This window comes from Salvelinus fontinalis, chromosome 8, assembly GCF_029448725.1.
Source record: "Salvelinus fontinalis isolate EN_2023a chromosome 8, ASM2944872v1, whole genome shotgun sequence".
NCBI classification, from domain to species: domain Eukaryota; kingdom Metazoa; phylum Chordata; class Actinopteri; order Salmoniformes; family Salmonidae; genus Salvelinus; species Salvelinus fontinalis.
Window position 1 is genome coordinate 15,785,930 of NC_074672.1, and position 13,619 is coordinate 15,799,548.

Genomic DNA, 13,619 nt, shown 5'->3' on the forward strand with positions numbered 1-13,619 from the left:
GCTCCAGTCAGAGTGAGTGTGTTGAGTGTGCTCCAGTCAGAGTGATTGTGTTGAGTGTGCTCCAGTCAGTTTATCCCCAGTAGAGGAGGTGGGTCCCATGGCCGCCAGTGAACAGGACATTACCCACATCATTACTCCTGATGAAGGAGCTGCTGGTGGGTGAAATAGACGCGTGCCAGGACCCTGTACTGGGACCTGTGTGTGTGTATGTGTGCTGTGTGTGGTGCTGGTGTGTGTGTATTTGTCTGTGTGTGTGTGAGGCCAGAGGGTAGAGAGGCAGAGCTGCATACTGGTATCAGACTCCCTCTGGGCACTGTGGTGCTTATGGAGGGCATGCCGCAGGGGAGTGATGTTGAAGCTCTCACCATTTCCCCTCTCTCTCTTCCCTCTCCCTTTATCACTTCTCCATCAATTCCCAATTCCTCTCTCTCACTTTCCCTCCCTCCCTCCCTCCCTCTCAATCTACCTCCTTTCCTCGTCTCTATCTCTCTCCCCCTCCCTCTCTTTTACTCTCCCACTCCCTCCTCCATTTTCTCTCCCCCCTCCAGTCTCTCCGTACCTCCAGTTCTCTGAGAACAGGGTGGTCCTCGATGCCAGGGAAGAGGACTCTCATGGCGTAGGTCCTGTAGTCCAGGTGAGGGATACCAGCTCTGTCCAGATCACTTGTCAGCTCATTGATGTCCGTCTGCAGCTCAGCAAAGGCTGGTGGGAGGGGGGGTAGACAGAGCAGACATGAGCAGGGCTGTTAGTATAGATCAACTGATTCCAGACCTGCTAGTTTAAAATCTACCTGAAACTATGGAGCACATCTACATGCATAAATATGTACGCCCTCTATCTATGGTGACCATGACACTGAACCCAAGACACACTTCATGGAAGAAGAAAAGCTCTCTCTCTCTCACACACACTCACACACAGACACATACCCCCCCCCCCCCCCCCCAAACACACACATAACACCCCCCCCAAACACACATTTCCTTCCGGTGGCCAGTAAATTGGCTGTACTGTACAGTATCTGAGCTCCTGTGTGTCGGTCCCCTGCTGTTAGCAGCTGCAGGTGAGAGGTGGTTAATTGGCCCCATCCTGACTGAGTCCTGCACTGCCCTGAGGGAGACCCCTTAGCCTCTCTGCAGCCAATCACAGCCATATTTCCCACCTACCCTCTCAGCCCCCCTGCTACCCCAGCCCAGGGCTCAGACTCAGACCCCTGGTGTGGAACCCAGGTACCTATAGCTTCCCTTCTAAATCCACCCTCGGGGCACTAAGCTCCTCCTGGCCACAGCTACTGGTTTAAACATGACCTCTCGGCCTGTCTCCTGGCCTGTGTGTCTGACTGTGGCCAGGGCTTTATCTCTGTAAACCCCATGCAGCCATGTGCTGCTCTGCTCACTCCCCCCAGCTGGGCCCGACAACAGCCCAAAGCCCCACAGACATAGAGCTCACTATTAACTCCTCTACTCTGCCACAACTCAGATTAACAAGGCAATGGCATTTGGAGGCAGAGGAGGCTGCTGAGGGGAGGACGGCTCATAATAATGGCTGGAACGGAGCGAATGGAATGGCATTAAACACCTGGAAACCGCTCCAGCCATCACCACGGGCCTGTCCTCGCCAATTAAGGTGCCCCCAACCTCCTGTGTTTGGAGGATGTACCCTTCTAGTATACTATTTATTTTGTATGTCCCGCCTTCTATACGCAGGTTGGTATTTATTGTCATGAATCTTGCCCTGGAGGCAGCTCTGCAGAGTGGTCACTAGCTGGCACAGCCACAAAGTCATAAAACTTGATTTTAAACCTAACCCTAAATTAAAACCAAAACCCGATAAAATATGTTCATGAATTTTTACGATACAGACAATTTTGACTTTGCAGCTGTACCCACCCATCGGAAATCGTTCAGTTCTGCCTCCAGGGCCAGATTCATGACAATAAACATCAACCCGTCTTCTATACATCCTTAATGTTGGGACAGTCTACATTCAGAGTGGTAAAGCTGTGTTCAGGGTGGCTGGAGGGAATACATAACACAAGGAGAGAATTGAGAACTACTGACTTATTCAACCCGTTCTCAATTGACACAAGGATATACGGGAGTCTCTCACAAGACACCTTCACTGACCATAGTCATATGTAACATCTAATAGCATAACACAACAGATTAGATCAACTGGAATGGCTCACGTTGCACAAAAAGAGCTGTGAGAAAACCAAGTCCCAAAATATTAGAATGACCCACCGGCCATACATTTTAGTTATCACTTATCACCCTTTTTTAACTGCAAAGAACAATTGAAGGCATCAAAGGGTTATTTGAGTCAGTATGGTTCCACATAGAACCACTACCCTTCCCAAAAAGCCAAGTAGCCTATCCATCAATTTTTGTGTGCATGAGTGTGTGTGTGTGTGTGTGTGTGTGTGTGTGTGTGTGTGTGTGTGTGTGTGTGTGTGTGTGTGTGTGTGTGTGTGTGTATATGTGTGTAGGACATTAAAGTTCAGCACTAACACAGATTTATCAGGCTTTAACTAAGCCTGCCTTCACAATCTTAAACGAGGCCATGCCTTTACAACAAACTCTGTGCAAACACACACAGACCAGAACACACATTCCACACACACACACACACACACACACACACACACACACACACACACACACACACACACACACACACACACACACACACACACACACACACACACACACACACACACACTATGCTTCCTGTGCATCCGTGATAGAGAAAATGCCGCATGAAATAAAGATGATATGCCGTTCCAGATCTGTTCACAGAAAACGTTGTGTTTATCAGTGTGTGTGTGTGTGTGTGTGTGTGTGTGTGTGTGTGTGTGTGTGTGTGTGTGTGTGTGTGTGTGTGTGTGTGTAAGTGAACGAGTCAGTGTGTGTGAACAATAGACAAGCACCATGTGCATTTAGTGTGTCACGATCGGGGTCACACACACAGAGCAAACTAAAGTAGCAGAGACTGTGTGTCAGACAAAACCTGACTCAGTGACCCTGATTCACAATACCTTATATTACGCTATGCAACACACAGTACCAGTAATTGACTTACTACGCGGAAGTACCCATTTGTGTCTTTCATGTGATTATACCACGCCTTAGTGGAGACCAGTCAATGCACTCTCACTGTCGTCATTTAACCTGTGAACTCAGCCTGCTAGCTCAGTCATTAGTCCTTCTAGGAGACCACAATCAAAGTGTCTCAGAAACAGCTTTGTAGAGCAGAAGAGGACCAAACTTAATTGTTGTACTCGTCACAGACATTTTAGTTTCCAATGTAATTGCATTACTTTGTTGTCTCTGGGCTCAACTGACCTTCCGTAGTCTATACGATAGTTTGCGAGAGTTGCAACTAATAGTCTATGGTTGATTTGTTGAATAACTATGGATTTTTTCAAGACGCATTGTTGCATATCAATGTCACTGAAGGCCTCCTGCTACTCTGTAGAGTATCTACAGATGGACTATCTAAATAATGTGTTACCCACCTTCCTTGCACTCCAGGGCGACCCGGGACTCCAGGTTGTCCATCTGCATCTGCAGGCGCTTCAGGGTGAGGTCATTCTCCCGCGACTTGCGTTTGTACGCAATGAGGACGAGGATGACGATGATGAGGAGGAGGCCTCCGCCGGCGGCGATGCTGACGATGGCGGGGAGCGTGAGCAGGCTGTCTGACAGGATGTTTACTGACCCCGGAGACACATGGAGACCACCCACCTGCACCTGAATATCACACACACACACACACACACACACACACACACACACACACACACACACACACACACACACACACACACACACACACACACACACACACACACACACACACACACACACAGGCATGCACGCACACACATTAGATTCAGTTAAATAAACCCATCCAGCGCATAGACACACACACAAACACACGCAGACACACAACACAAATGCAACACACCAACACACCCCGTCATCGAGGACAGTGAAGAGTGAAGTTCTGGGGACTTCCACTCAATAAGTGAGCAGACTGGCAGAAATAATTGCGGTGGATTCTAACAGAACCTTTTGACGGCTAGAGCCCAGTAACACTGCCCTCTCTTTGACCTGAAAGAACAACCACGAACGTGGCAGAATAATGGAGTTTACAGGTCAAACATTACGGAAACGATTCTACGTAGACACTCCGACACACAGAGAGACAGAATAGAGAGACAGGAAGAGGATGTGTGTGTGCGAGCCGCTGTGTGTGTGTCAGTGCGCGAGTGCGTGTGTGTGTGTGTTTGGACAGACATGACTGACGTACCATGACTTTGTACTGGCCCGTGAGGTTGGGGGGCTCACACAGCAGCTGGGTCTCAGACACAGTGACTGAGCAGGGGGTCTCCCCGATCAGTACAGTGTAGTTGAGCTTCACCCCCCCTGAGGCCGGGGGCACCAGGTTTTTGCCCTGTGGGGGGGGGGGGGGGGATTATTGAAATCTCAAGTAATCTTAAAATAATGTATTGTTTGTTATGATACAGCAGTTATGATACAGTTATACTGTAGAACACATTGTCATACTAAGATGTTTATACCTCAGGCATAACTGCAGTTTAATGTTAGCTGTCAAATCCCCTAAACCCTCTTTTGGTTTCTAAAATGGAGGCGAGTTACTGTAAAGGCCCTGTAAAAAGACTTTCATTAATCATTTTGATTGACTGACTGATGACAATCCCATGTCCTTCTGCCATACCTTAAGAATGATGGGCGATCCGGGCTTTTGTTCCAGGACTCCGTTGGTGCTGAGAGGTTCAAAGTATGGGTTGGGGTAGTAGAGGAAGATGGTTTTGTTATAGACTAGCAGAGTCTGGACGTTGTTGAAGATGAACCCAAACTCATCAGCGTGTTTGACCGTGTCCAGACCTGGACGGTACTCTGCCACCAGGGATGGAGCAAAGCAATTCATACTGGTGGTGTTCAGAACCTTACACACCTTAGAGGGGGGGGGGGGGGGGGGGGGGGGGGAGAGAGACATTAGCTTCTGAGATGCTTTATGCGCCAAAAGACTGAAACAGGCCACCAATCCACACTAGCCAGCCATCATGCTCTATTAATCTAAGCTCTCCAATATGAGACATGAGCAAGTCAAGCGGGATGAGCTGAGACAGTTCAGCACAGGTCATCTGTCTGCCTCTACTCTTTTCATTCCAAAAGCTGAAAGAGTAGATTCATAACATGTAGCCCAACAGCCACCTGCTGTAATACCATGCCAAAATACGGTGTTAATTGAATGTTACCCTTCATACAACAGCACACACTGGCAGAGCTAAGAGCTTGAGGCTGATAATATTGACACCAAGCACGCTACTTTTCAGATCTCTCCTCCAGTGGTGCTGAGGGAGCCTAAAACTGAGAAAAGTGAGATGATGAAGTGTGTCAGTCGGCAATCATTATCTGACACAGGACATTGGGGGCACTGGGGATATCCCCCACTCTACTGGTCACAGATCCTAGTCTGGCAGGTTGAGGTGAAGTCAGGGCTTCTAGAATAACACTCCTCCCTGTCTGTACGCCCAGGAGTGGCCATTTTCCCTGTGAGGGAACGAGGGTAGGACCTGCAGCACTATCACTAACAGTAGAGGAACCTGATTGATTACTGTGCTGCACTCCTGCTGCTGGGAGCCTTTTATCCACCGACCCCTCTCTCTCTCTCTCTCTCTCTCTCTCTCAGAGGAGAAACTTAATTAGAGCTAAATATCTTTAAAGCTTCACAGCGCCAGCAGAGTACCATGCCTCTTACCTGTTGTCCTCTGCTCTAGTCTAGAGCCGGGGGGGAGGACCAACGATCGATACGAACTCATCTCGTACAAACTTGGTCCCACCATCTATTGCATTTGGCAGGAAGAAAAACCTAAGCAATGCAGATAGAGTATTTTCTAAGGCAGTGCACAGGCTAAGTGTGCAGCAGGGGGAATTGTCTTAGCTACTCAAGCCATGCTCTTTGAGGTAGAACTACAGAAGACAACTACAGAGTACAACTACAGCGTACAATGGTATTTCTCCATGCAGGAAGGCATACTAGGCTGCATTATCAAGTAGCTAGTTGTATGGTAACATAGTCTTTGGACTGGTGCTGCTGGAGGTCTGTGGAGCATTGGGTTGGGTTCAGCAGGAAGGCTGCTCTCCTCCCGGAGAAGAAACTGAGCTAACCCAAACACGGTTCGCACATGACAGTTTTTTTTGCTGCGGCTGGGCTCGGTGTCTTTGTGTTGGCCCACACCACAGGGCCTAAATGCTCCCATGCGGCTCCCTTAGTGTAGTGACATCGAAAATGGAGTTTGCATGTTAGTGAGAACTGGAATACGAAAGAGAGGGAGAGAGAGAGAGAGAGAGAGGCTAAGCCCTTTTAAAAATGGATACAACTTTGTTGCACTGCTGACACACTTTCTCCAAGCATCTACTACTGTAATCCCATTATACTGTATGTTACAGAGAGAGCTTAGATGAGAGTTAGAGAGAAAATACCGTGGGAAATACATACTGTATAGTGGAGTCTTATCTTGTGCTGGCTATGATTATCAAAAGCTGTTTGTGAATGTATTTACTTATTCACTTGAAAGATTCTTGCGAATAATTATTTAATTAACTAGATATACTGAGGGCTCTATTTGAACAAACCTAACACAGTGGTGAATCTAAGCGCTGGCGGTAGAGCTGTAGGTCCCTGGGTGTGTTATAAAATATTTGCGCTATCTCCACAGCCGTTATGAGCGCAAGAGCTGGCGGTGGCGCGAACGGGCTGGGTTTTGATGAATGAACACGTTTCAGGTGTGAGGAGGGCGTTGGCCACTCATCGGACAATCAAGGCGTTCCATGGCTTAATATTGCATGGGTTTGTCTAAAGTTCTGTCGGTTATTATCGTTGTCGTCAACTCCAATTCGGCTTGGGGCACGGTAACGAGTGATGGCAACAGAAGAAGGGGAAAAAAACATACAGTGTTTGTTCAATACGTTTGGAGTGTTGTCAGTCAACATCGTCATAAATGCTTCACCGAGTATAGGCCTTTACGCATCGCACTTCTCATCAAATAAAACATACTAAATCGTATTGAATGCGCAAGGCGCATTCTCAATAACCAAGATATAGCCTTGGCCTACCATTGATACTGCATTATAGGACTGAATAATTGAAATACGATTGAAGGAGCACGTCTTTGATAACCGGACAAGAGGCGCTCTTTGAAAAGCCGAATGGAGTATGCACCGCAGATACAGTAGGCCCAAGTGAATTGTGAATGGTGCATAAGCCTCAGGAGTAGACATCTAGAAACGATTGATGGATAGGCTACTTGGCTAATGCATGGCCACGATAAGAAAGACAGCAGACACATTGCTGTTGAACCAGCTTTCTCTATAATAGGGTAAGGGTAGCCTATACGGACTTGTTTTTTAATCAAATGAAACAAGCAATTGTCTCTTGTTCCACGATGGCCATATAGCCTACATGAAAAGGTTTTTACTCACATCCACAGTAATAACAGCAGCTGGCTACAATAATGTAATAGCCTACATAGATAAAAAGGGGATCTAGGGTCACTGTTTTGCTGCTGTCAAACTTGACCTTTTAATAAAGCTTTGGTGATAAAAAAAAAACGAAATTCAAAGCGGTCTCACGAGCTAAACCCTTTATTGATAGTCTTGACTGCTTAGCGAATACATTGGGCAGGGCAACAACAATATTGATTTTTAATCAAATGAAACGAAATGAGAAAAAAAAACGTGTTTTAGAAAAATGTATCTAAATACGATGTTTACGGTACAAAAAGCACATCTCTCTTGTTCCATGATGTGCATATGGGCACTGTGCGTCACAGCTGGATAGGCTGCGATTCCGTTGTTAAAAGCCATGCCATAACCAACCGCGTTACCAGCTTTCGGTTGGTCTTAAATATCCCCACCAGCGCATACTGAAATTGGCACTTTGGCGCACGTTTTTAAGGACACACCTCAGACATTGCCACCCTTCCCACCTCAGCACAAGACAGGTAAATGACTGATCCTGGCGCTAAGGTTTGAAAAAAGAAGAGCACCGGCTTTATAACAGGTAGAAATTACAAACGAGTGTGCGTTTGACAATTGCGCTGGCTTAACGCCAGCCAAAATAGAGCCATGTCGAATAATAGAGACGGTATAACAAAAGTTCCATGTCGCTGTTATTTCCATGCTATAAACAGTGACGTGATACAGACAGGCACATATGCTACTACAGCATCTTTCCCTTCCTGCCTGTCTGTCTCTGTCTTGGTTGGAACAGCACAGCGATGTATATGCAAGTCAACTACTATGGCTCCCACTACCATCTGTTCAGAGCTGGAGTGTCTGGATGGATGGATGCTGCATGTGTTCAAGACACTCTGTGTGTGTGTGAGAGAGTGTGTGTGTGAGGGTGTGTGTGTGTGTGTGTGTGTGTGTGTGTGTGTGTGTGTGTGTGTGTGTGTGTGTGTGTGTGTGTGTGTGTGTGTGTGTGTGTGTGTGTGTGTGTGTGTGTGTGAGGGTGTGTGTGTGTGTGTGTGAGGGTGTGTGTGTGTGTGTGTGTGTGTGTGTGAGGGAGTGTGCGTGTGTGTGTGTGTGTGTGTGTGTGTGTGTGTGTGTGTGTGTGTGTGTGTGTGTGTGAGGGTGTGTGAGGGTGTGTGTGTGTGTGTGTGTGTGTGTGTGAGGGAGTGTGCGTGTGTGTGTGTGTGTGTGTGTGTGTGTGTGTGTGTGTGTGTGTGTGTGTGTGAGGGTGGGGGGACAATTGTTCCTTCCTGAATCCTTTCTTCAGAGTGTGTTGATCTAAAGAGGTCACAGTCTGAATATGTCACTGAGCTTGGTGCTGCTACACTGAGTCTACAAAACATTAAGAACACCTTCCTAATATCGAGTTGCGCACCTCCCGGCACCTACTACCATACGCCATTCAAAGGCACTTCAAACCTTTCTGTGTTGCCCGTTCACCCTTTGAATGGCGCAGATACACAATCCATGTCTCAAGGTTTAAACATCCTTCTTTAACCCGTCTTCTCCCCTTCACTGATTGAAGTGACATCAATAAGGGATCATAGCTTCCACCTGGATTCACCTGGTCAGTCTATGTCATAGAAAGAGCAGGTGTCCTTAATGTTTTGTACACTCAGTGTATATGGTAAGTGATCAGGGTAGTGAAGGGGGAAATAGAGGCATCTGAGTCCCACGCCGTGCAGGGATATCATATGCTGTCAATTATTCCACTGAAGGAACAGTTATTCTGCCAACCAGCAGCTTAGAAAAGCCTCATGTATTCTACTCCAACCAGACACATTTCAATTTAATACAATCAGATCCATTATGAAACATGCCTTTTCCACAAATACTGTACAGTCTTAGCTATCTGTCCTTAGTCTTCATCCCTTTCCTCATCCAGTATACAGTTGCTCCAGGTCAACAGCTATAAAATAATTGGAATCTTGCCTCCTATTCCTTTTGCCCTGACTGGCACTGGATGGTGATGGAGCGGCGCATTGTACAGCAGCAGCTGTAACGTTAACAGTCTGGCCCTCTGGCTGAATTCATTATAAGAGAATCTACTGCAGTCTGCAGCAGCCCACTCAGCCCAAGCACCACACGCTAGGTCTCTGACTTGGTGAGAGGGAGGCAGTAGAGGAGGGACGGGAGGGCAGGAGGAAATAGGCTCCAGGGGTCATGAGTAGGAGAGAGGAGACAGCTCTGTAAGGCCAAGGGTCAAAGGTTATGTGAGCAATATTTTTGCCAATGAGTGATATCACTCCTACACTTCATACACTTCTTTCAATGTCCTGTTTGTTTCCACCAGCTGGTAATGCTGGCAGTATCTCTCTCATATCAGTCACATCTGACGGAAGTGGAACAAGATGACCTACAGCAGCTGATGAAATGTTTTGTACAAGCTGGAGGTTGTGATGGTGCTGAATGTACACTTTGCAGCTGTGCCATACTGAACAGGTGAAAAATCATCTCATACTAAATGAGAGTGGATGGTGCTGTGAAATATCCACTGGGCGACCAGGCTGTTAGTGTAGCCTAGCGATGAATAATGCCCTACGTTGTTCCACAGTCAATATAACTGTGTATTGGGAAGGTGGCCAGGAGAGTAGAAAGTCCAGAGTTTAGAGAGGAGGGGAGGGATGGATGGAGACTGGAGAGAGGGGAGGGATGATGGAGAGTTTAGAGAGGAGGGGAGGGATGGAGAGTTTAGAGAGGAGGGGAGGGATGGATGGAGAGTTTAGAGAGGAGGGGATGGAGGGATGGATGGAGACTGGAGAGAGGAGGGGAGGGATGGATGGAGACTGGAGAGAGGAGGGGAGGGATGGATGGATGTAGAGTTTAGAGAGGAGGGGAGGGATGGATGTAGATTTTTGAGAGGAGGGATGGAGGGATGGATGGAGACTGGAGAGAGAAGGGGAGGGATGGATGGAGCCTGGAGAGAGGAGGGGAGGGATGGATGGAGACTGGAGAGAGGAGGGGAGGGATGGTGCAGCTGTAGTGGATGAGGGTGAAAGAACCTGAGAAGACTGGAAGACGGTGAAGAGAGACACAGGAGGAAAGCCTGTCTTATTAACCACACCTTTAGCTTGAGGTAGAGAGAGGGAGCAAGATGCATCTATAGTGGAGTCTCACCATCTATTCCTTCTATGCATCTGCTCATCACGTCAGTCTATCTGAGTGTTCATTGTATGTCTCTTGGGGTGAGGTCTTTTCTAGTTTCCTAGTAGGACAATGCTCTAAAGAGAAAGGTCTGATTGCATAAGGACTAAGTGCTGTGCTGCTTTATAGACCTAGTGAAGAGTAGGGCTCTCTCTCTCGCTGATCAGCTCAAATTGCTGTTGATCGCTTCCACTTCTGACAGTCTGGCTGTGTCCCAAATGCAACCCTATCCCCCTATATAACACACTACCTTTGACCAGTGCCATTGGAATCTGGTTAAAAGTAGTGCACCATGTAGGGAATAGGGTGCCATTTGGGACATAACCTCTATCTATCTCATGATGACATCACATCAGCCAGGCAGACTTCTTAATGGGGGTAAAATGTGGCATGTGAAATTCTCTTGGAGAAAATGGGAGGGTGGGTCTGTGAGGGGAAAAACACACCTTTTAGCTTTAATCAGGGACAATGATTAATGTTTCAAATGTGAACCAGTGACAGGTACAGAGCGTGTCAAAGAAAATTGTCTCCCTTTCTGTGCCTTCTTCTTTGTGAAGAATCGTGTGCAGGTGACGAGAGGGAAGGATGGAAGGGAGACGAGAGAGGCAATTTAGTGGAAGGCAAGTGACACTTCGAAGGCTGACATGACAGGCCCTTTCTCGGCTGGGCCCTGATTGCACGGCTTTCTGCCTTTCCCCCCGCGACAAATACGAAAGGAAGGGATGAAGAGATAGGTAATTGTAACCTCAGCAGTTAACAAAAATTCACATGGCGGCTTCTTCTCTTTGCCTCTTCTGGGGCGAGGGAATCAAAGAGGAGCCGGGTGTCTGTGAGAGGAGCTAGGTAGGTGTGTGTGATGGGGTGGGGGTAGGTGAGACTGCACTTTAAAGGAGAACGCCGCAGAGCTCTCAGAGGTTTCTGCCTGCACCTGACTGACACACCAGACAGCACCCACACACAAGTCAAATCCTATTTCAGCTGAGGTTTCCAAGAATTCTTTCTGATCTGACCCAGTTCTCTCTTTGTGTGAATAAAGCAGCGAGACTGTCTGTCGTTAGACCCAAAATGGCTGGGTTTCTTCGTATAAAAGGGTCTGATGGGGTAACTGTGTCCGTACATGGAGACATGTAATAGAACAAAGGACTAGGTTACAGTTTTGATGTTGGCTACTGGAGCAATCATGAAGAAACCTCAGGCCCTTCAGAACCACTTTAGTGCAGTACAGTCTGTCCTGCTGGGGGGAGGGTTGTGAATGCAGAGGGTAAGGAGACACTACCTTGGAGAAAATCTGTTCAAATGTTCTCTAAAAAGATTCTCTGAGACCCACAGAGCAGTGTTCTGGTGAAGTGTGAAATCAGTCACATAGAGGCCGTTTCAGTCAAAGAAGAAGACTTCAGAGCACGGTCATAGAGTGTGTGTGTCTGTGTGTGTGTGTGTGTGTGTGTGTGTGTGTGTGTGTGTGTGTGTGTGTGTGCCTGTCTGTCTGTGTGTGAGTGAGTGAGTGTGCAGTAGGCTATCTGACTACAGTGTGTGTGTACGTATACAATATGTCTTTATGATTGACAGTATTTCCTGGCATGAAGCACTTGTTCCGCACTACCTCCCCCCCCCACCCCTTTGCCCTCCCCACCTTCACCCCTACCTACCCACCGACCGTAGCGGTGGAAAAATCCCTTAATTAAACATGGACCCCCAGGAATGGAGAGTAAATGCAATTTGTAACGATTCCCCCGTCCCGCCCGCCCGCCCCTGATTATACAGAGAAGGGTTCTTTATGCTGACCAAAGCCTTCTGACAGCACTTCATCTTCTAATGGAAGCCATTAGGAATGGACCAGCCCCCCGGTCTCCCCCCAGCCTTCCAAGCCCACCACCCTCCATCCTGCTTAGCCCCTCCACCCCACTAAGTTCCAACCTTTCGGTCCTCCAACACCCTCCCACACTCAAGATTCCAGAAAAATTCCCTGTGAGAGATTTAACATTCAGGCTGAATCCTCTGAATAGACAACAAGTCTAAGTGGGGTAGAGCAGGTTAGCGCATATTAGAGCCGGACTGTGTATAGCTGAGGCCCTGACTGACTGGCCATGGTAACGGGAGCCTGGTGGTGACAAAACGGTCTAATTAAATACTGCATGTGAACCACTCTCCAACTACTCCCTTATTTAAGGAGGCTAGTTAGAGTTACGGGAGATGTGAGATATGGTTCATGGGGAGGTTGTAGGAAGTAGAGGAAGATGGGGGTTAGCGGGACGAGACTTCATATGACAGTCATTCCCAACATCGTCTAGACCAAGAGAGTGTGTTGTACTACTCGTCCCCAGCATCATCTGGCCTAGTGTAAGTGTGTATGTGTGTATGTTCTTGTGTGCGTGCGTGTTACTACTCACGTTGACAGACTCGCGGCCGCCGTACTTGACGCGCATCCTGGGCTCTTGGACAACATCCAAATGAGTTCCTGTCACCATCAGAGGAGTGTGGCCGCTGTTTCGCACACGCACACACACGCACACAGACACAGAGAGAGAGAGAGAAGTTTTACAAACAAACACACCAGCATACAACAAGACCTTCTCTGTAAAACTTCCTTCCCTGCACAACCCCTTGTGGAAACTTTTATTTTATACCTCAGATAAATATAAAAGCTTCAAACTAACTTGTTCTTTGACAAGGCGTTTTCAGAAGATAATAGGCTTTTGAGGTAAATAAATGATTAAAGATGCTTTTAACGGACTTCACTAGAACCGTAATCAAACACAGCGGCGGGCTCGTCTTTCAACTACCGAAGGCTATTAGCTAGCTGTGGTCGCCGAGGTCGCTAGTTAGTATGCAGCGGTCGTAGGTACGTGGCTCGACAGATAATACACAACACAAAATAAAAGCCGAGCTATGCTGACCTAAACAACACAGACGGGCAGGACATGAGCAGAGGTC

At 47.6% G+C, this 13,619-nt stretch overlaps 1 protein-coding gene across 1 annotated transcript in view; it reads right to left on the reverse strand.

Annotated features, from left to right (window-relative positions):
- LOC129861427 (plexin-A2-like) overlaps positions 1–13,619 on the reverse strand; it is a 108,595-nt gene that overhangs the window by 35,152 nt on the left and 59,824 nt on the right. The window contains exons 17-21 of the mRNA XM_055932813.1: positions 13,076–13,169; positions 4,744–4,983; positions 4,315–4,458; positions 3,518–3,752; positions 560–702 (exon numbers count right to left, since the gene is read on the reverse strand). Of these exons, the coding sequence (XP_055788788.1) occupies positions 560–702; positions 3,518–3,752; positions 4,315–4,458; positions 4,744–4,983; positions 13,076–13,169 (856 nt within the window). The remainder of the gene's footprint in view (positions 1–559; positions 703–3,517; positions 3,753–4,314; positions 4,459–4,743; positions 4,984–13,075; positions 13,170–13,619) is intronic.